The sequence below is a fragment of the Tupaia chinensis genome, unplaced genomic scaffold (genome assembly GCF_000334495.1).
Source record: "Tupaia chinensis unplaced genomic scaffold, TupChi_1.0 Scaffold000115_1, whole genome shotgun sequence".
Taxonomy (NCBI): domain Eukaryota; kingdom Metazoa; phylum Chordata; class Mammalia; order Scandentia; family Tupaiidae; genus Tupaia; species Tupaia belangeri.
The window spans coordinates 3,102,025-3,124,876 of NW_006159579.1; the positions used below are offsets into that span (position 1 = coordinate 3,102,025).

Here is a 22,852-nt window from a genome sequence, read left to right on the forward strand (position 1 = left end):
CCCAGCCAAGCTGCTTCGACCGCGTGAAGATGGGCTTTGTGATGGGTTGCGCCGTGGGTATGGCGGCCGGGGCGCTCTTCGGCACCTTTTCCTGTCTCAGGTGAGGGGCGCGGGCGGTGAGCCTGATCTCTGGCGGCACTACTGGACCTTCCTGTCCCACCCCACTCCGCTTGGCCTGGAACCTGAACGGAGCTTACTTCACTCCGGTTCCCTCGCTGTTCTCAGCGACCGAGACTGATTCCCTAACCAGCTTCAGCCTGGAAAGACAGGTCGGAAGCGTCAATGTGTAAGAATTTGAGCTTTGCAGTTAAAACCCGTTCTGCGTTTTTATCTTAAACTTTAGGTGAGTTAAAGACGATTTCCTCAAGTGTAAGATGAGGACACTCCACCTATCTCATAATAGTAGTAAAAATCAAACCTGCATACTTTGGACAGAATCTGGTACATATTAAGTGCTCATTTGCAGGTTATGTATTACCTTCCCTGTTTCCTATCATGAAACAAACTTGGTGAGCAGTTTTACTATCCTGGGAACAGGACAGAGTGATAAAGCAGATAAACGTATATACATTTGAAGACTTTTTTTTTTTTTTTTGCTATTATTACCATTTACTGAATATATACTGTATGTGGAGAGCAACAGTTTTGTAAACAAGGTGGTGCCCATTTTGTACTTGACACAGCCTTCAAATTGCAGGTTCTGAGCCTAGGTCTGACTTCAGAATCAGTAATACCACAAAGTCATCTAAAAGACAGTAAATGCTATTTTATTGAATCATATGTGCCCTGGAAGCAAAAGTAGACCTATAAACTGACATGCCTGCCCAGGGACTTTCCAGTGCATATCCTGCATCCCACAGATTTAAGGCAAGTGATAGGACATTTCCCCAGAATGTCCTAGACACTGGTGGATGATCTTCCTAATCATTATCCACCCCAGGTAGGAAGAGAGAATGTCCAGTGACAGATGAAATACAGGGATTGCCAGACTTAGAGCTCACTTAATTATTAAAAGTACAGATTGGAAAGGAGCAATTAATACTGTTTTTCCCAAATGGCACCATCTTGATTTCCTCTTCAGGATCGGAATGCGGGGTCGGGAGCTGATGGGCGGCATTGGAAAAACGATGATGCAGAGTGGCGGCACCTTTGGCACGTTCATGGCCATTGGAATGGGCATCCGATGCTAATAACCAGGGCAATGAGTGCCTACTACATACACACCTTCCCATCAGTTCCAGCCCATGTACTATAATAAAACAGTCTTCGAGTAGCCTGCATGTCTGTCAGAGGCATTTGTTTCTCACCCTCACACCTATTATTCATCCTAAAAAAATAGACTGAGTAGGTTTGTCTTTTATTGATATTACGTAGGCCTATTGGGGACCAGCAGATGGCGTAACGGCTACATGGCTGGACTCCCATGTAGTTGATGGCGGTTGAAGTCCTGGACCTGGTAGCTTTAACTCATGCTGAGCATGTGTGCGAGCATGCCCGAGATCCTGAGAAGAATGGAGAAGGGATTGCGGTGTGGCCATCCCCCGTGGGGGGTGATTTTTCGCTTCCTGTCTTTCTGGTGAGCACCTGTGCCCTAATCTCAAAAACTCTCCAAAAAAAAAAAAAAAAAAAGTAGGCCTATGCCTGGTACCATCCAGAGAGTCTAGGAAACTGTTACTTGGTTCAACCCTGTAAGCTTGCTGTTATCACCATTTTTTAAATATTAAAGATTTCCTCAAGATCTCACAACAAAACGGGTCTTAACCTATTTCAAATACAATCTTCATCCAGAGATTGTTCTTCAAATATATCTGATGGCTTAATGACAATCAAAAGAAGTTTATCCACTGTGAAACAAATTTGAAATATTAGCCACTTTTGTAGATTCTCCACTGGCTAAATAAAGCTCAGAGGATTTTTGAACTGGCCATTTACTGCCTGATAGAATAAATTCTGTAGTGATCAGTCAGATACCTCCTATCTGTACAGGTCACAGAAATTTCTAACAGTAGTACTTTGAATGGGTCCCCAATCCCATGGGCCACCTCCAGCATTAACCCCAGATCACAGGCACACATGTGCCTAGCCCACTCCTCTGCACACAAAATCAGAACCTTCCCAAGTGAGTCAGTCACAGACATCACGTTTTACTTCTGTGCCACTATGTCGCACCTTGGTAGATTTTGACAGGATCACTTATTTTTTTAAAAGAATTTAAATTTGCTATTGGGTATGTGCAGAGGGAAAGCGAAAAAGAAAGCTGTCAAGTCTGGGACTCAAAACTGCAGTTAGCCTTTTGGGAATCAAGTGCCGTAACTATCATGCCAACTGCTGACCCCAGCTCAAGTTGTTTTTTTTTTCTTTTTTGGGGGGGGGAGGTTTTTGCTATAGGGCGTGTGCGCTCTCCAGAAAGAAAGGGAGAAATCACCCCCAAGGAGGGACAGCCACTGGCACCGCAATCCCTTTTTCTACCTACTCTCCGGATCATGAAAACACACATACACACACATGCACACACGCCTGGCATGAATTTAAGCCACTGTTTCTGACACTTGAACAGCAGCTGACTTCATGGGAGTCCAGCAACATAGCTGCTACACCATCTGCTGGTCCCAGCTCAAGTATTTCTTAAATCAGTGTTTTATAAATTGATGGTAGGGCCAAATCCATGGTCTTAAGGTTAAGGGAACTAGATCCTATATAGTCAACCAAAAAGTTCAAGTCCTGGACACAGTGGCTTAAAAACACACTGGACACATGTGTTCATGACATGGCAAAAATCCTGTGAGGAGGGAGATGGAGAAGGGATTGCAAAATGATTACTTTCCTTGGGGAAATAGCTTACCATCTTTCCCTCCCTCTCTGGTTAGTGTGCAAAGCCCGGGATGGGGGGAGAAGTATTATGACAGATACAAGAGTATTTTGGGACATTTACTATATACTATAGCTTTAGTAGCTACATATGTCCAAAGAATGAGTGGGATGCTGCTCAAGTATTGGTGACTAAGGATTTCACTTTAATGGTCACTTGAAATGGTTTCTATGTTATTACATTCCTCAAGTTACTAAGCTCCAACCACATCTCTTTTGAGTATCACTTACAAATTTCATTTAGTGGTGGTGAGGACATTTTGACCACTCCTTTTTAATAGATGTGATTTTATTACAAAAGTCTATTTGCTGGCCTACTTCCCTGAAAAGGGATGACAAACTTGATGGGACTTGGTTCAAGAACAAAAGGTTAATGCAAAATTGTTATGCGGTAGGATAGGACAGCATTAAGTTTCTGCCACCTCTTCCCCAAAGAACCATGCTGCCTGATGTTGAGGAAAAGTTAACTTTATCAAGTTTTCCTTCAAATTAAGTATAAATCCAAAAGGTTGGTTTAAAGAAAAACCTACATAACTTGCACAAAGCTAAAATCAATTCAATAGAAATGCAAATAAGGGAGATCAATATTCACAGGTATTTTCCCACTAGAAACCATATCGAAAAATTGAAAATAGAGTTAAGCTTATAAATGAAATTTCTCTGCCCAAATAAAAAGCCCCTAATGTAATATAGCATAAGCACCTAAATGAATCTGGGAAACTAGTTTGAACTTAAGCCATTTTGTTTGGTACTTAAATAATGAAAACATGTTTTTTTTTTTTTTTTTTTTAAGAGGTTTTTGCCATAGGGCACGTGCGCTCGCCAGACATAGACAGAAAGCGAGAAATTAACCCCCACGGGGGGATGGATGGTCACGCCGCAATCCCTTCTCCATTCTCCTCTCGGGATCTTGGGCATGCACGCACACGCGCCTGGTGTGTTTTAAGCCACCGGGTCCGGGACGCGAACTGCTGTTGGTTAAGTGGGAGTCCAGCGACATAGCCATTACGCTAACTGCTGGTCCCAAAACATGTTTTCAAAGATGCCCAGACTATACAGTAAACCATGATGCCCTCTTCATATATGAGACTTGGGCTATATGCTTAGTCTTCTGTCTTAATGTGTATTCCTAATAAACACACCACTAAGCTACACTGATAAGTAACTGACAGGTACAGCTTGAGGAACAGAATTTCCCCAGACGCTTCCACTGACAATTATTTTCTCCAGGAGGCAGGTACTCAACTAGTACTGAAAGTGTTGGGCTAACACTCTATTCAAGTTTTCTCTACTTCAAAATGTTAGAAAAATGAAGATCTCTTATGGCCTTTTAAAGAGAATTTTATTTGAGTGGTTCTTACAAAGATTGTTGCAATATGAAAGTCATTTGTTTGATAGAAATATCAAGCTGTCTTGTCAAACACACTGAAGTAACCCAAAAATATATTTCAGAGCTCACAGAGCTTAAAAAGAGCAAAGATTATATGCAACCAGACAAAACCTATTTCTGCATTTCCTAGTTCTTGCTTAGATTGCTTTGCTTACCAGACTGTCACTAAACATCTTCAGGAAATGCAGTGATCATTTTGTTTGGAATCTTAAGACACACTGGGACACATAATATTTACAAAAGAAACTTAAAGATACATTAATTGAAAAGATACCATCAAGAAATACTTTTAATTTGAAATCTCCCTTTCTTGCCAATTGATCAGAATGCAAGATGAGATGCTAACCAAACAGCCCTTTAGCTGTACTGAATTTCCATATACTAAATGTGTTTTCCAGAAACCGCTGCTATACCCTTATTAGCCAAATATCAACATTAGTGAAATGTAACTGCTGTGTAAAAAGTTAGGCTTCTGAAACATTAAAAACATTACATCCCTGTCTGCCTTTTTTTTTTTTTGTAACAGAAAGCACATTTGTTCTCCTAGAGCTATTCCTATAGATTCTTAATGTAGTTTTCTACATGAACATTTTAAAAGGCAGAACAAGAGCTTTGTATACAGTGGGATTTGCTAGTTAGGGAGAATGAGCACACTGCATTCCTGTTAACATTTTTATTTTTTCAAGATAACAGGAACTGTATACAAATGACAGTAGACCCTTGGCTCTTTATTTTTATCTAAATAAAAGATAACTCAGGATGAATTCTCAAGAAAGAAAAAAAAAAGCTATGTACATAAGGGACTGTATCTTCCTTCATCGTCTACTTGGGACCAGTAGTTGTGTTGCTGTCATAGAATCAGGAAAGAGGTTGTGGTAAGTTGGAAGAGGTACATAGGCTGCTGTTATCATTTTACCTGTTGAGAGAAACAGATTATGTCGGGATTAGAATAATTATTCAATTTTAGTAGTAATAATTGTTGAACTCAGAAAAATCGTTGAACTCACCAGCAAACCACCTGCCATGCAGTGCATTTACAGCAGCAATAGCTGCGGCAATTGATGGGCACTTCACATACACATTGCCCTAAAAAAACACACATAAGAAGGTTAAGTGTTGCTGTATATAACGTGGATGCATATAGGTTTATTCAAGTTGTCATTAGAAAAACCCAGGGGACCAGCAGGTGGTGTGGTGGTTAAAGCGCTGGACACTCCCACGTGGCCGACCATGGTTCGAGTTCCGGAGCTGGTGGCTTGCTTTCTCACTTGCATTCTCTCTCTCGTCAAATTAAAATAAATGAATGAATAAAATTAATAATTTAGAAAAAAAGAAAAGAAAAACCCAGTACTCCATTACCACAAAGTATTTTAAATGCTTTGTTTGTTTTGAGAGGTTTTTGCTATAGGGTGCATGTGCTCACCAGAAAGAGAAATAGGAAGTGAGAAATCATCCCCCTAGAGGGATGGCCACATCGCAATCACTTCTCTTCCCGGGATGTTGAGCACATACACACAGTGTGAATTTAAGCCACTGGATCCAGGACTTGAACCGCAGTGGAGTCCATGGGAGTCCAGCAACATAGCTACTGCGTCAAACACTGGTCCCTTAAATGTTTATTTTACTTAAATGTACTCCTCTAATTCCACTGAAAACTGAATTACCCTTCAGACTTGCCCCGTATTACCTTTTCTCTGATTTCTAAGCTGCCAAAGAATGAATCAAGAACGTTTGGCAAGTTGCCTGGTGGTTAGGAAACTACAGTCCCACATGACCAACCACGATGGCAAGCTTTCTCATTTTCCCTTTCTCTCTGGTAAAATTTAAAAATAAATAAAAAATAATAATAGGGCCAGCAGGTTGTGGGTTAAGGATGCAGAACTCCCAATTGGCCAACAATGTTAAGTCTCAAACCTGGCGGCTTGCTTTTTGGCCTTTTCTCTTTCTCACTCTGCTCCTCTGTGATCAAATTAAAATAAATACATGGATCAAGGTAAATAATTCTTGGGACCAGCAGTTAGCGTAATGGCTATGTCGATGGACTCCCATGTAGTTGACCGCAGTTCGGGTCTTGGACCCGGTGGTTTAAACTCACGGCAGGCACGTGTGCGTGCGTGCGTGCGTGCGTGCGTGCCCGTACCCCCTGGGGGGGGTTTCTATCTCTGTCTCTGTCTCTGTCTCTGTCTTTCTGGCGAAGGGCCACAGCCCTATAAGGAAAAACCCTCCCAAAAAAAAAAAAAAAAAGTTAAATAGTTCTTTAAAATAAATTTTAAAAATCTTAAAAAAAATAATAAAAAGTTTATGAAGATGCCAGGACTTCAGAACAAGCTTTGAATATTGCCAGCAACTGATCTATGACACCATGGTCAAATTTTTCAATTATTTTAAAAAAATTTTTTTAAGAAGAGGGAAGTTTTGGACAGCATGTTAAAACTCTTCTTTAAAACAAACAAACAAACAAAAAAAAAACCTAATGGAACATAGTGACCACAACATGACCCAAGTATGTGTGAAAATTAAAGCACAATGAAAACATCCTAACTTAATTTATTAAGAATAAATACCTGAGCTGAATTTTTGTCAACATAAATATGAATAACACCTCCATGTTTATTACATTCTTCAATCACATCATCCTTAATCTCTGTATCCCATCCAACTTCTTCTTCTCTGTAAGAAAAAGTATTAGGCCCTCTTAAACACTATTCAAAAATCAATATAACATAAATACTCAAATGCTATTAGAAATATTTTAAAAATGCATTCTTTGAATTTTAAGTTACTTATGTCAAAGAACAATTGGGGAAATCAGAGGAAAAGGAAACATGACACATTGTTTTCAACCTAGTTTACGAATTTCTACTATTCAAGATTAAAATTTTAATAGTTTACTACCTATCTTTCAAATTATTTAATATAGTTTGTCACCATTCACATATAAAGCTGAAATGAAGATATTTGGTGCTGAGAGAACACAAAAATCCAAGGCTCTTCCTACAGCAAATCATAAACTAATATAAAAATAAAATTAACCAAATGCAAAACTACATTTAAGTCACATTTAATATATTATAAAAATGACTTATTTTGGATTAATACATGTTATTCTAATCACTGACTGAGCACTGGGTAACACTGCTAATTCAAATCATGCACTAATTAAGAAAAATATCAAAATCCCTATTTATGCCAAGTTTCAGTTACTACACATTATAGTTTAATGGTATTTTCAGAGAGAGCACATAAACATTTTAATTATATTTATTCTTTAAATTGTTCAACTTCATTACTGTTGTCAATTTCATAACTATGGGTGATCAATTAACATGTATCAAAACTAAAATATGAATAAGAATTAACAATATATATTCGGTACTACCTAGTTTTATGTATCCACTGGAACATATGTCATGTAGACAAAGCAAGACTTACTATACTTTTTAAATAATTCACTTGACAAAGCTTAATATCCGAGAGCCAAAAACTGATAAAAAAATTATCATAAAAATAAGCACTGATACCAACTTCAGTGAAAACTACATAAACAGAACACAAAATTTACATCTTTTGATTTTATCACAATCTTAAAAATATATTAGAATAATTAGCAACTTACATAAAAACTATGTTAAAAGAACCAGAAGTTGTTCCACTATTTCAATGATAAAAATCTATGAAAATTCTGTAAAATGTTAAATTAGAAAATTGAGTATAATGAGCTTTGACAATACAGTTTTGAACTCAACCTATGTGTGTTACTTACGTTTGAGGATTAAACATATTAGACAGTTGGAAACATTGTGTGGCAAGTGGCTGAACAGAGGCAGCTGCAGCTAAAGCTGAAGCTGAAAAAAAAAGAGAAAGAAATTAGTTTCACAGAAAATGCACTGAATACCCCTGATAAATAAAATACCAGAAAATGCATCCCAAATGTGTAACTAGAGTAGTTAGTAACTTATTTTACTAATTTATTTTAATACTTTTTACCAAAGTATGTATCATTATTACCCTATATTAGTTGCCAGAAAATAAAGGCGACTAATATTTGAAAGAATTCCAAAATTTTAGAAAAGAAAATTAAGCTCTAGGTCTCAAATTTATTCAAGGAGGCAAAAATATCAATACAAATCAATCCAGACAGTCAAAGAATAACACAGAGATTGATTTTTTAGAGCTGCTGTAGTTTACATCCTGAACTCTGAAAAGATGGGGATGATAAAAACACAATGCTTTCAAATGTCAACAAAATCTACACCCATTTGTTTTTCTTAACTTTCTGCTCAAAGTTTTTTTCCCCCAAAATTTATACATTTAATAAATATGCATTTCCCCAAATCTATACTGTTAATTTGGTTCCAGGTCCAGCTGGTGTCATGGTGTTTAAGGAAGCTGTACTCCACATGAATTAACAAGGTCTTTGCAGCATGAAAAACACTCAAGTGCATATGGCATGTCAAAATCCCAAAGAGAATGACAGCATGGCTAATGCTGTCATTTCTCACTTCCCCGTTTCTCTCTGATGAGGGGCCTGTGCACACACACACACACACACACACACACCCCTCACTACAAACTAAAATAAAAAGGTTAGGTACTTAAGATAAAGTCACTGAAGATTTAATATCCTAGGGGGAAAAAAAAGTATTATGAAATTAACACCAAAAAAAGCCAAAATTGGGGAATTAGCAGGGGGCATAATAAAGTGCTGGACTCTCACATGACCATCAGGAGTTTGAGTCCCAGACCTGGTGGCTTGCTCTTTCACTTTCCCTCTCTGGTCAAATAAAATTAAATAAATGAATAAATAAACACAAAATAATAATAATTTAAAAACCCAACACTGAGGTGGGCTCCCATATCACAGCTGTTAAAGCACTGTATGCAAGAAGTTGGATCCTACATGGCAGACAGCAGTTCAAATTGCATCTCATGTGAATGAGAAATGAAATACAAGCCATGTACAAGTGTGTTGAGTGCCTCAGATCCCAAGATAGAGAAATGGATGAGAAAGGAATGTGGTGTGACAAAGTCCCATTAAGGGGCACTTCCTCTCTTTCTCTTTCCTTTGCCCTCTAATGAACAAGCACTCTGACAAAATTTTTTAAACAACAACTACTACTACTCCTACTACTAAAAGGATGGTCTGGGGACCAGCAATTGGCATAATGGCTATGTCTCTGGACTCCCATGTAGTTGACTGCGGTTTGTATCCCAGACCCTGTGGCTTAAACTCAGGTAGGGTGCGGTCGCATGTGTGTGCATGCATACGTGCCCAAGATCCCTGGAGGAGAATGGAGGAAAAGGGAATGCTGCGTGGCCACCCCCCCTGTGGGGTGATTTCTCGCTTTCTGCCAAGGGCATGCACCCTGTATCTGGGACTTCTCCAAATAAAGACTGTTTTAGCAAAATAGATGAAACATTTAAATGAGTAGGAGATAGCTATCATATGCATTACAATTTAAAACTTTTTCGACAGCAGGTCGCGAGAAAGTTAAGGCAAAGGTGCTAGATCCCACATGGCCAACTGCATGGTTGAGTCCTGGAACTACTGCTTTGAAAATCATGGCATATGAGGACCAGCGTACAGTGGATGTAGTAGTTATGTTGCCAGACTCCCACATGGTTAAACATAATTCGAATCCTGGACCTGGTGGCTTTAAAACTGCACTGAGCATGTGCGGGTATGCTGACAATCCCAGGAGAAGGAAGGACACCAACCCCCCACTACAGGGTGATTTCTCACTTTCCATCTCACTGCCTGTCTGTCTCAGGCAAGTACACATGCTCTAAGACAAAAACCTCATTTAAAAAAGAACAGAACACCCTGAAGGTATGCCCACCCAAGATCCTGAGAGAAGAATGGATGAGGAGGGACTGTGGTATGAGCATCCCAATGAGGGATGATTTGTCACTTTCTCTCTCTGGAAAGCACACAAGTCCTTTAAGCAAAACTAAAATCTGGACAGTATAATGGTATAATTTTAAAAGCAGATTTTAAATTAGAAAATTGAGCATTTTTTTTTTAAATTAGAGCATTTTCAAAGACATTTGTGCTCCAATGTTTTGTGATTCATAAAAAAATGATGGCTGTTACAAAACTCACCGTAATCATATTATCTGACCAAATTTCATTCCAATACATAATAATAAACAAAGCTAAGGATAAAACAATGCATTAGAAATTATAGAATTAAAAAGAACAATCACTCAAGGAGGTATCAGAAATATTTCATGAAACTAAAATTACAGATATACATGAAATAGATCATAAAAATTTTGTAAAATAAATTCTAGTTTATTTTCATTCAACGAACAAGTATTTTTTTCATAACTTAGTTTTGAAGTTAAATAGTGAAGCTTTTTGCTTCTCTGTATTCCTCAAATGAAAAAGGTGTTTTTCTTTCATAAAACTTTACTTTAAATCAAAACAAAAATGCTAAAATAACTCATGTGAAAAGCTACTGTGGATTAAGAATATGTACTATAGAAAAATTCCAGTTCAACACAGATCAATAAAGAAAACAATCAAAATAGGAAAATTCACTATTTCTACTTTTTAAACGTTAACAAATGGGTCATTTAAAAAAAAGAAACTTTCTAATTTGCTGGAATAATTAAAACATGCATTTAATTCTTGACCATAAAAGAACACAGAAGATCTTTTTCATAAACAATAATTTCTCTAAACTTTTAAGCATATCCCTGTAAAAGTGGCTAATTTGCCAAACAGCAAAAATGCTCTTATCTGTTAAATGACAAAGATCTTATTATAATTAAAAACAAATCACAGGCTATTTTATAAACTGTTTCAATCCATGTAATGTGCATGCAATTTACATTCTCTGTAAACCAATGATCACTGCTTGCTACTAGATTACACAAATCACTGAAATCAGAGTTCTACTTTTAAACAACAAATGTTCACTTTTGCACTGTTATTCCTAATCTTAATAAAATTTGGTCACTCACACATTACATATTGTGAAAGACACATTAAAATGTCAATTAAGGGGATTAGCAGGTAGCCTGGTAGTTAAGGAGCTGAATAATCCCACATGGACAACCATGGTTCAAGTCTTGGACCTGGTGGCTGCTATCTCCCTCTCTCTCTCCGTATCTCTTTCTGGTCAAATTAAAATAAGTGAATAAATAAAAACTTAAATAATATTTTAAAAATGCCAATTAAGAGCACATTCCTTTTTCTGACCTCCATATAGAACCTGTTTTGGAAAACACAAACATCAAGTGAAAATAAGGCTGAAAATTTTAAGCTAAAGCAAAAAAAAAAAAAAAAAAAAAGGCATGGAAATTTTCATTTTTTCGTCTATTAATGACTTTGGTTCAGTCTTCTGGAATACAGACAATTTCCTATTTATATACCACCATGTGCTACCATGTAAAAAATAAGTCCAAAATATTATGATTTTAAAGCAATATAAACTATATCTTACTACGTTTAACTTTACTTCAAAAACAAAAGTATAAACAGTTCAACTCACCTTCAGTCTGTTGGGAAAGTCTTGTTTGCAAATCTATAACAAAAGAGAATTCTACAGCTCAGTGCAGGAACAATGAAGAGCCTCAACTAACAGGGTAAATGTCAGGAAAGCATTAATAAAAGAGGACTACATCAGCAGGGTTTATTAAAGTGAACTTATTTAGTAAAACCTGGCAGCAAAACCTCCTTCCCCATTCCTCATGGACAAGGCTTTGGGGCCTTTTTTTTTTTTTTTGCCTTTTACCCTAGGAAACCTACTTATGCCTCTCTTTTCCTATTCCTACTACTATCCTTCACCTCAAATGCATTCCACTCTACCACTCTTTGGTTGGGAATAATGGGAAATGGGGAAAGGGAAGCACACCAGTCAGAAAATATATGAAAAACCCTGATCTTGAGAATTCAATTCCAAGTACTTGGGAAATTCAAGTATTTATCAGTAGCAGTAAGCATTTAGTATTATAAAGGGTAATAATAAAAATGTAGACACTCAACAATACTATTAACAATACACATAAAAAGCTATAAACAATGTTCAATGATCTCCAAATTTGGTAGGAATGTCACCTTTGGGAAAAAGACCATTCCATTAATATGTAAATTGAACTTTTTTAGGTCCATTAAGATTTTAGTATGAAGTCTAGCCAATAGGTGACCATATGAGTAATGTTAAGGTTTCCTGTCCTAATCTGAAAATGTAGTAAGGTAAGATTTTCTTACTAAGAAGTGTAAGAAAAACACATTTAATCACTTTAAAAAATAATTGTAAGGATTCCTATGAGTATATTTCAGCTTAACTGTTCGCATGTCTACAGTAAAAGAAAGCTGATGGGCCAACAGGTGGTGAGTTGGTTAAGGCGTTGAAACTCCATGGGCGAGTATGGTTCAAGTCCCACACCCAGTGCGGTTAGAAACATGGGAGGCTCATGTGCAGGTAGACCCAAAATCCCAGGAGAACAGAGAAGGGATTGCAGTGTGGCCATCCACCGAGGGAGGTCATTTCTCACTTTTCCTCTCACTGTCTCTGTCTCACACACACACACACCTTACGGCAAAAACTTTAATACAAACAAAAAGCTGCGAGAGAAGGAAAAAGCAGCAAGTCTAAATATTAAGAAAATGTCACAGTGCTGCAAAACTATGTTAATATATACACATCACAAAATTTATTTAGATAAAATAGTCGACCTTTCACTAAAATGTTATTCAACTCTAACATTTTATTACCATAAATGGGTTTCTTGCTGGGAACAGAAAACAGTAAAACATGGGTAAAAATATAAAAGAGATCTGTACCCCAAGTTATACTGGGATATACTACCTGGGTCCTAGGTGCTCAATACTGGCATCTCAGGTAGCTGAAGAAATGTAACTGGTGTATAGTGAAGGAACTTGAAGATATGACCATAGGAACACTGTCAATAAACTTTAAATTATAACACAATTTGTCTTTTATTATCCTAAAACAGGAAAAAATGTATAGATATCAGAAATCTATGCTATTTCTAGTGTATATAAATCCCAATCATAAATTCCAAGAACGATTTTGAGTTATGTTTGACACATCAGGGAAAAAAGCATGGATTTCACAAAGATAAAGACTATGTCAGAAAGGCCCATGAAACTAGTAGAACAAAGAAATGTGGACATAGTGATGACCAGTCACTGGGTTCAAGCAAGAGCTTTAAAGAACAGACCAAGAGCCTCAAAGTAAGCACTAAATAACTTAATTCAAAAAAGCAAATGTAAAACTTTAATGATGGGACCAGTAGGTGGCATGGTGGTTAAAGGTGCTGGACTCTCACATGGCCAACAGCAGTTTGAGACCTGGACCTGAAAACAAAATTAATCTTTCAACTCATCTAAACTCCAATGTAGGCGACTGTGGTTCATGTCCCGGACCCAGTGGCTTAAAACTTACGCCGGGCACGTGTGCGTGCGTGTTCAAGATCCCAAGAGAATGGAGAAGGGGCTGCGGTGTGGCCATCCCCCCCGCCCCGGGGGTGATTTCTTGCTTTGTATCTCTGTCTGGCAGGCGCACGCGCCCTATAGCAAAAACCTCTCCGAAAGAAAAAAAAGGACAAGGTTGGGGATTCGCAGGTTGCACTGTGGTTAAGGATGCTATACTCCTACATGGCTGACTGAATTTTGAGTCCTGGACCTAGTACCTTGCTTTCTCACTTTCTCTCTCTCTCTCTGTTCCTCTCTGGTCATATTAAAATAAATCAATAAAGTTGGAAATAGAAGTCTCTTATATATGTCCATAGGTCTAGAGGTTTTTTGTTTTATTGTTTTTTTTTTTTCTTTTTTTTTTAAAGAATTATTTCATTTAGGGACCAGCATTTGGTCTAATGGCTATGTCACTGGATTCCCATACAGTCGATCACAGATCAAGTAAGTCCTGGACCCAGTGGCTTGGGACCAGGCGCATGTGTGTGCATGTGTACCCAAGATCCCGAGAGGAGAATGGAGGACAAGGGATTATGGTAAGGCCATCCTCACGGGGCATGACTTCTCGATTTCTGTCAGAGTCTGTCTTTCAGGTGAGCACATGCGCCCTATGGCAAAAATCTCTTAAAAAATAAAAAAAAGAGTCCTACAGCACTGCAATAGCTACCTGATGAAACAAATTTTTTGACCTTTTTCTAGTGGAATAGCTAAAATATCGTTATCCATCAAACAATATCAATCAAATACTCTGAATAATGGGAAGGCTTTCAATAAAGTAACTTTCAAACCATAATAAGGTATATAAGCATAGGAAGCCTGAGTTTGGATCTTGGATCAATGTGAACATACAGGATGTGGCCCACACATGCCTGTGATCCTGCATGTCTGTTTATATATGCTCTGTATTTATGAATGAGTGAATAAAAAACTTGACTTCAATACAACTAGAGTCAGCTTGTGGCATGCTCGTTTAAGATAGCCAGATCCCACATAGCCAACTGCAATACAGAACACGACAGATTGAAAAACCTACCATCTGAATACACTCAAAGCCAAAATGGAGGGACAGCATGTGGCGTGCTGGTTACAGTGCTGGACTCCCACGTGGTAGACTACAATTTAACTTAGACCTGGCAGCTTGCTTTCTTACTTTCCCTCTCTATGGTCAAATTAAAAATAATAAAATAAAACTAAAATAATTCTTTAAGGGAAATTCAAACAGGAGGGGGCTGGCAGGTGACATAGTGGTTAAAATGCAAACGTGGTTTGCGTCCCAGACCGAGTAGATTGAAAATTATGCCAGGCACATTTGCACGTGAGCCCAAATTCAAGAATAGAGAAGGGATTGCAGTATGGCCACTATCACCGTCCCTGTGTGTGTTTGTGTATGTGATTTCTCACTTTCTGTCTCTCTAGTAATAACACAGGTCTTTTGGACATTAAACAAAACAAACAAAAGAATTCTGGAGGCCAGCAGATGACATAGCGATTATGTTGCTGGACTCCCACCTGGCTGACCACAGTTTGAGCCTCAGATCTGGTGGCCTAAAACTCACACCAGGCGCATGTGCATGCATGTCCAAGATTCCTGGACAAGAGATTGTGGTATGGCCATACATCTGGGGGATGATTTCTCCCATTCCCTTTCATTGTCCTTGTCTCTCTGGCGAGCACACACCATAAGGCAAAAACCTCTTAAAAATGAAATAATTTTGGCAATGACTCAAAAGAAATAAAAATACTAGTCAAGTACGTGGTATTCTATTTATTGTAAAAGATGAAATGACTAATATAGTACTTACTTTTAAAGTCAAAATAAAAAACAAAAGGAATGACTTAAGTTACTTGGAGTAATCAAATGACTACTAAAGGCTCCATTAAGTAGAACAGGCAGTGCTGCGCAAGGGGTCACATTAAGACATGGGTTTCATACATGGAAACCTTAAAACAGGCTATGCAAGATGATATATGCCTATAGTTCCTACCTAACTGGGAAAATGACACAGAAGTAAGGCAGTATAACAAGACATGGTCCAAAATAACTATCTTGGAGACTAGCAGGTGGCAAAGTGGTTAACGTGTTGAACTCTCACATGGCTGACTACAATTAAGTCTAAGACCAGGCCGCTTGTAAATCACACTGGGGGAATGAGAATGCCCAAAACTGCAGGAGGAAAATGGAAAAGGGACTGCAGCATTGCTTTTATCCTCTATGTGTGATTTCTCACTTTTCTTCTATCTCTAATAAGCACGCATGGCTATGGCAAAAACCTAAAAAACTATCTGGGCCGCCCAGAACCTAGCTGCTAAGAGGGTCATATAGATGGCTGAGTGAGATTTGGGAAACATGCCAGGGGCATGTGGGTGCAAGCCCAAACTCCGGATGAGAGAAAGAAATGGAAGAGATTGCAGCATGACCATGCCCCATTACGGGGTGTTTTTGTACTGTCTGTGTGCCTCTAGAGAGTGCACACGTGATCACTGACAATTAATCAAAACGAAATAAACGAGTTTATGTCTTTTCTCTTCTGAGAAAAGACTTAAAAACAGAAATGTCTCAATTATAATGATTTTTCTTCTTTTTAAAAAAAAATTTATTTCCACCTTTTATTATTATTTTGTAATTTGACCAGAGAAAGACAGAGAGAGAGAGAGACAGAGGGGAAGGGAGAAAGCAAGCTGCCAGGTCCAGGATTTGAACCAAGGTCAGCCATGTGGGAATCCAGTGTCTTCAACCACCATGCCACCTGCCAGTCCTGATTATGATTTTTTTTTTCTAATAAAGATATACTGGCACGGTTATCTGGAATTCTGTAGAAAAGTTCCCTATCACATTTAAAGACAAGTAATAGAACAACAAAACAAAGGCAAGTTTTCTAACAGTACTCGCATACTTTGGATAACAACTAAGACAATGAATGACTTCTCTCTAAATAATATAAACCAGAAGTAATCTTCTCCTTAAATTAATGAACTTTTAATCTAAAAGGAAATAATAAAGTAAACATAAGGGCCTTTTTACAGATTTAGATGTAGTACCATAGGTATTGTCTATCTTCTCAGTTACCAAGTCTGACTTTGCAAATAGAAATTGCCATACATTTTAGGGGTAAAGTTTCCTATTATGCAAGATCCAAAAATCAAATGGTTCCTCAAACAAACTAGAAGCATGTCTTTAATCTTATCCTATCTCCTACCTTGGGGTCAATGCTAAGTTTCATAAAAGCAAATTTTAGATGATTTAATTATGCCATAAACAAGGGCAAAACAATGTTTCATGAAATGAATGACATGTTGTGGCATAAATGTAACAAACTGTCAATCCCCCTAACCTCCATATGCTATTCTCTCTCAAAGACCTTTAATTCTCCAATGCTAAATTTGTATCTATTGTGGAAAGCAGTTTTCTCTAAACTCTGGCACAACCATTTTTTTTTTTTTATAGAAAGCTTGTTTTAAGGACTCTATTAATTTATGGAACTCCGTGAAACATTTAAAAGTCTAAAATTAAGTTAATTTCAACTAGAAATTGGCATACTACAAGGTTTAAAAATATTCTGACTGCTTATTCTCATTAAAAATGAGCAGTTCTGCTATTTCTACTTTGTCACATTAATTCTAGAAACTTAGTCTAAAAGTACTTGATGAATTGAATTCTCAATGAGTCCTTTTAAATGCAAAAATTTGGTAAATTTTCGAATTAGATGAAAAACAATGATTTCAAATTAGAAAAGATTCAATTCCTACCTGCCACAGCACCAAATGCCAAAGAACCACTCATTTGTAGAGCTTGCTGTGCCGCTGGTGGAATCTGCAAACCTGTACCTGTAAATAAAATGGATCTTTTACTATGTTAAGAGCACAGAAAACAAGTTTTCTGGGTGCTTACTGCTACAGTCACTTCACTAGAGAGGACAAGGTATAACAGCTGTCACTACATTTATTTCTAACCACAGGGATATAAGTGTACAAACCAAGTCTTTTTTTTTTTCCCCCAAGTCGTTTGTTTTTTTTTTTAGAGACTTTTTTTCTATAGGGTGCATGCGATCGCCAAAAAGACAGAGACAGGGAGACAGAAAACCAGAAATCACCCCTCAAGGGGGATGGCCACGCTGTAATCCCTTATCCTCCATTCTCCTCTCGGGATCTTGGGCACGCACATACACACGCCCGGCCTGAGTTTAAACCTCTGTGTCCAGGACTCGAAATGCGGTTGGCTATATGGGAGTCCAGTGACATAACCATTCTGCTAACCGTTGGTCCCATTATAACTTACTGCTGTGGTACTTAAAATGCATGATACTAAAGGTTCCACTACAAATTTAATACAAAGCACTATGAAACTACATATGTGGCAAAAGGATAACACCAACTCCAAAATAAGAAATAGCATGAGCGAGTAAGTGGCATGGTGGTTAAGGGCAATGGACTACCACACAGCCTACCACCATTCGAGTCCTGGACCTGGTGGCTTGCTTTCCCACTTCCCATCTTTCTCTCTGTCATTCACTCTGTCCGTCTCTGGTCAAATTTAAACAAACAAGGACTAGCAGTTAGCGTAATGGCTATGTCGCTGAACTCCCATGTAGTCAACCACAGTTCGAGTCCCGGACCTGGTGGCTTAAACTCACGCCGGGTGCGTGTGCATGCGTGCCAAGATCTTGAGATGAGAATGAAGAAGGGATTGCAACGTGGCCATCCCCCCTGGGGGGTGATCTCTTGCTTTCTGTCCCTCTGTCTCTGGCGAGCGCACATGTCCTATAGCAAAAACCTCTCAAAAAAAATTTTTTTTAATTAAATAAAAATCAAAATAGTTCTATATTTAAAAAAAAGCCTTTCTCTAGTTTTTACTTTTGCATGGTAACCTTTCACTTCATTAACAAACTATACTCGCACCACAAGTTACTCAAGTTAAAAAAAACTCACCTTCTGCAAGTCTTGCCATTAATTGTAGACGACCAGTTGTTCCCAAGTCAATTCCAGTCCTTTCCAGTTCATCACTGTCCAAAAATGAACTAGCACTGGAAGCGTCAGTTCGTTCAGTAACATGACCAACTTTCATTGGCCTTCCTGCTAGTTCGAATCCATTAAGCTGTTCCAAAGCCTTTTTGGCACATTCAGAGTCAGAGAACTACATAATTGGGAGGCAGGAAATGTATAGTACATTAGTCTTATACATTTACCTAATATAATCGAAGGTAACTGGGATTACAGTAATATCACGACATGGTTAAGACTATGTTGCTATAGTTCTAATATGCCTGTCCCCCCAATTCATGTGATGGACCGAATACAATAGGATTAAAAAGGTAAAAAACTCAACTCAATTAGGCTATCAAAAAGTGGGACTCCGAAAAACATACATTAAAGTCATTAAGGCAGGACCCACACATACAGAACGATAAACATTTGCTCTGGGGCCAAGTGGCAAGGTGGTTAAGGGCACCGGACCTCCAATACAGCTGAGTTTGGTTTGAGTCCTGGACCTATCAGCTCACTTTCCCTGTCTGTCTGTCCCTCTCTGGTTAAAGTAATAAAGTTAAATAAAATAATTTAAGTAAACAAACAAACATTCTCTCACGACATCCACCATTTTCTGATGCAGAGAACTGCATCAGAGGTGTCCCTGCTTGAACTGCCAAAAAAAGAGCTGACTAAACCTCCATTATTGTAAATGCCAGTTTCAATTTTTTTTTTTTTTTCCCACTATAGGGCGCATGTGCTCGCCAGACAGACAGAGAGAGACATAGAGACAAAAAGCGAGAAATCACCCCCCAGGGGGGATGGTCACGCCGCAATCCCTTCTCCTCCATTCTCCTCCCGGGATCTTGGGCACGCACGCACACGTGCCCAGCGTGAGTTTTAAGCCACCGGGTCCGGGACACGAACCGCGGTCGACTACGTGGGAGTCCAGCGACATAGCCATTACGCTAACTGCTGGTTCCCAAGTTTCAATTTTATTAGCAACAAAATTAACACTGATAAACCATACCACATCTATCCCTCTATTTCCCTCTCACAGTCAATACAAGTGTCCATTTTATTCAATAACCCTATTAGACAAACAAAAAAGTACAAAGTTTCCATTTATAATACAACTAAATTAAATGTGATGTGGCAGTTATAATAAAAATAAAGCACCAGGACCAGCAGTTAGCATAATGGCTTTGTTGCTGGACCCCATGTAGTTGACTGCGGTTCGCGTCCTGGACCTGGTGGTGTAAAGCTCATGCTAGGCACATGTGCATGTGTGCCCAAGATCCCGAGAGGGGAACGGAGGAAAAGGGAGGGAAGCGTGGCCATCCCCCCATGGAAGGTGATTTCTTGCTTTCTGTTTGTCTCTATCTGGCGAGTGCAAGCACCACCAACAAAAAACATATTCCCACCTGTTCCATATCTTAAATGTGTGTTATACTGTCTCAGTCTTTAAAAATAATTTTGTTATTGGGGACCAGCAGATGGCCTGATGATTAAGGTGCTAGACACTTCCACATGGCCTGCCACAGTTCAAGTCCTAGACCTGGTGGCATGCGTTCTCACTTTCTTTCTCTCTCTCTGGTCAAATTAAAATAAAGTAAAATAATTTTTAAAAATAAAAGAATTCTTTAATAATAATATTGTGATTGAGATAAGAACTGCAGAGTAGCTGTAAAACAGAAAATGGGAGTCAGCAGGTGACGTGGAGGTTAAGGTATTATACCCCACACAGCCAACACCACAGTTTAAATCATGGACTCAATAACCTGAAAAAATACAGTGGGCACCTAATGGTGTGTGCCCAAAATATTAAGGGAAGAATGGACATGAAAGTATGGCAGTATCCCTTCTCGTGAGGGTGATTTTCCACCATATACAAACACCTCCCTATTTGGGGAGCACACACAACTTATACTAACCACAGTTCAATTGCTAGACCTGGGGACATGCTTTCTGGCACCCTCTACCCCCATCTCTATCTGGTGAGTGCATGTGTCCTATGACAAATCAATAAATATAGGGAATTAAGTAAATCTTTAAAAAAATAATAATAATAAGCCTCTGAGCACACACATCCGAAATTGACAAGAGAAATAGACAATGTTAACCATGTTTGCTAAGAGGGTTTCTCTCTCTCTCTAAAATAAGTAAACATGTCCTCCAGCAATCAATCAAATATTTAACAAACTGGAGGCCAGCAGGTGGCATGGTGATTGAGATGCTGGACTCCCACATGGCCAATTAAGATTCAAGTCCTGCACATGGAGGCGTGCTTTCTCTCTAATGAATGCATATTCCCTATATCAAATTTAAAATAGTAACAGTAAATCGAATTCAAATAAATAGTTTTTAAAAAATATTTAATAAACTGAATGTAGTACAAAATAACAGGAAAATGACAAAGCAAGCTTTCTGATTTGATAGACACAACTTAAAAATGGCAACTATCTGCAAAATAATTTTTTCTTGGAGAGGTTTTTGCCATACAGCACATGCGCTCACCAGAAAGACGGAGACAGAAAGAGAGACAGAAAACTAGAAATTACCCCATGGGGGAGATGGCCATGCCGCAATCCCTGCTCCTCCATTCTCCTCTCGGCATCTTGGGAACACATGCACAGGCACCCGGCTTGAGTTTAAGTCACTGTGTTTGGGACTCGAACAATGGTCAACTACATGGGAGTCCAGCAACATAATTCTTCAAGAATTATTCTGGGGACCAGCAGGTGATGTGGTGGTTAAGGTGCTGGACAATCCCACATGACCAACTATGGTTCAAATCTTAGACCTGGCATCTTGCTTTCTCACTCATTTCTCTCTCTAATCAAACTAAAAATAAATGAATAAATAAAATTAAATTTAAAAAAGAATTATTTTAATTTTACTCATAATTATTATTTTAATTTGACCATAGACAGACAGAAAGAGGGAAAGTCAGAAAGCAAGCCAACCACTCTGGGACTTGAACTGTGATCAACCATATGGGACTTAAAGCACCTTAAGTACTATGCAAATGCCAGCCATGCAAAATAATTTAACGTAGCAAAAAATATGATTACTTCTCCACAATCAGTCCAAGTAGATCTGTTATGATAAAAAAATCAGATTAAAAGCTCACAGTTGTTACTTACCGTTATAAATCCATACCCCTTTGATCGACCTGTTTCACTATCCATCATGAGCTGGATACTTTCAATCTAAAATTAAAAAGCATTAGTCAGCATGTTTCACTCAAAGAAGGGGTCACAGAATTTTATTTCTGGCTTTTTTATTTGAAAAAAAAAAAAAAAAACAAAAAAATAAACAGGAAAAATAACCAGAAACTCATCACAAACTCTCGATCTTTAAAGGCCTCAAATCTTTCCAGACAGATTTGCACTCTGGAAAGTACAGGGAAAAGTTGAACCAAGACTGTCTTTTGATTAGAAACAAGCCACTAACAACCAGAAATCCTCTGTAAAATGCAATCAGGAGGGCCAACAGGTGGCATAGTGGTTAATGTGCTGGGTTCTCACATAACCAACAAGAGTTCGAATTCCTGTTCTGGTGGCTTAAAACTCAGGACTGCATGGGTTCCCGAAATCCCAAAAGGAGTGAGAGGAGAAGAATTGTGGCATGGTCATTTGCCCTCAGGGGCGATTTTTCACTTTCTCTGCTTCTCTGCACTTAATAATAATAAAAAAAAAAATCGCTCTTCAAAATAAAATAAATGAATAAATAAAATCTAGGGGCCAGCATGGGGTGTGGATGTTAAAAGTTTTGGATTCCCACATGGCCAATTGTAGTTCAAGTCCTGAACCTGGCAGCTTTCTCTCTCACTTTCCCTTTTGCTCCTAAAACTGAAAAATAACAAAAAGTGGAATTTAATATTCTCAAAAAAAAAGAAAACAAAGTATGATTAGGAGTTAGAAACAAAATCAACGTCTTTGTTTCAATATGGTAAAAAGGCCAAATATTAACTCAATTAAACCAAATATGGTAAAATGGAAATAAAAGTTCTAATAATTAAAAATAGATATGACAATAATTTCCTAACTCTAAATATACTAAAACCACAGAGTTCAAGACTCTTATCTATGAGTGAATCACATGTTTTGGAAATCACATCAAAATATCCCAATTAAGATGTCCATTATGGAGAAAGCATGAAAAATAAAACAGGACCATTT

At 38.2% G+C, this 22,852-nt stretch overlaps 2 protein-coding genes across 7 annotated transcripts in view; one reads left to right on the forward strand and one right to left on the reverse strand.

The window, feature by feature from the left end:
• ROMO1 (reactive oxygen species modulator 1) overlaps positions 1–1,273 on the forward strand; it is a 1,945-nt gene extending 672 nt beyond the window's left edge. Inside the window, exons 3-4 of the mRNA XM_006144073.3 lie at positions 1–100; positions 1,082–1,273. Coding sequence (XP_006144135.1) covers positions 1–100; positions 1,082–1,190 — 209 coding nt within the window. The 3' untranslated portion in view covers positions 1,191–1,273. The remainder of the gene's footprint in view (positions 101–1,081) is intronic.
• Positions 1,274–4,663: 3,390 nt separating this feature from the next.
• The window catches only part of RBM39 (RNA binding motif protein 39), a 38,091-nt gene continuing 19,902 nt past the window's right edge, over positions 4,664–22,852 (reverse strand). For 4 of the 6 annotated variants that reach the window (XM_006144076.3, XM_006144074.3, XM_027770165.1 and 1 more), the window contains 8 exons: positions 21,815–21,880; positions 18,633–18,837; positions 17,454–17,531; positions 11,758–11,808; positions 8,022–8,103; positions 6,823–6,928; positions 5,266–5,344; positions 4,664–5,174 (listed from right to left, as the gene is read on the reverse strand). In XM_006144076.3, coding sequence (XP_006144138.1) covers positions 5,074–5,174; positions 5,266–5,344; positions 6,823–6,928; positions 8,022–8,103; positions 11,758–11,808; positions 17,454–17,531; positions 18,633–18,837; positions 21,815–21,880 — 768 coding nt within the window. In that variant the 3' untranslated portion in view covers positions 4,664–5,073. The remainder of the gene's footprint in view (positions 5,175–5,265; positions 5,345–6,822; positions 6,929–8,021; positions 8,104–11,757; positions 11,809–17,453; positions 17,532–18,632; positions 18,838–21,814; positions 21,881–22,852) is intronic. The other 2 variants (XM_006144077.3, XM_006144075.3) reach the window with 1 other exon arrangement.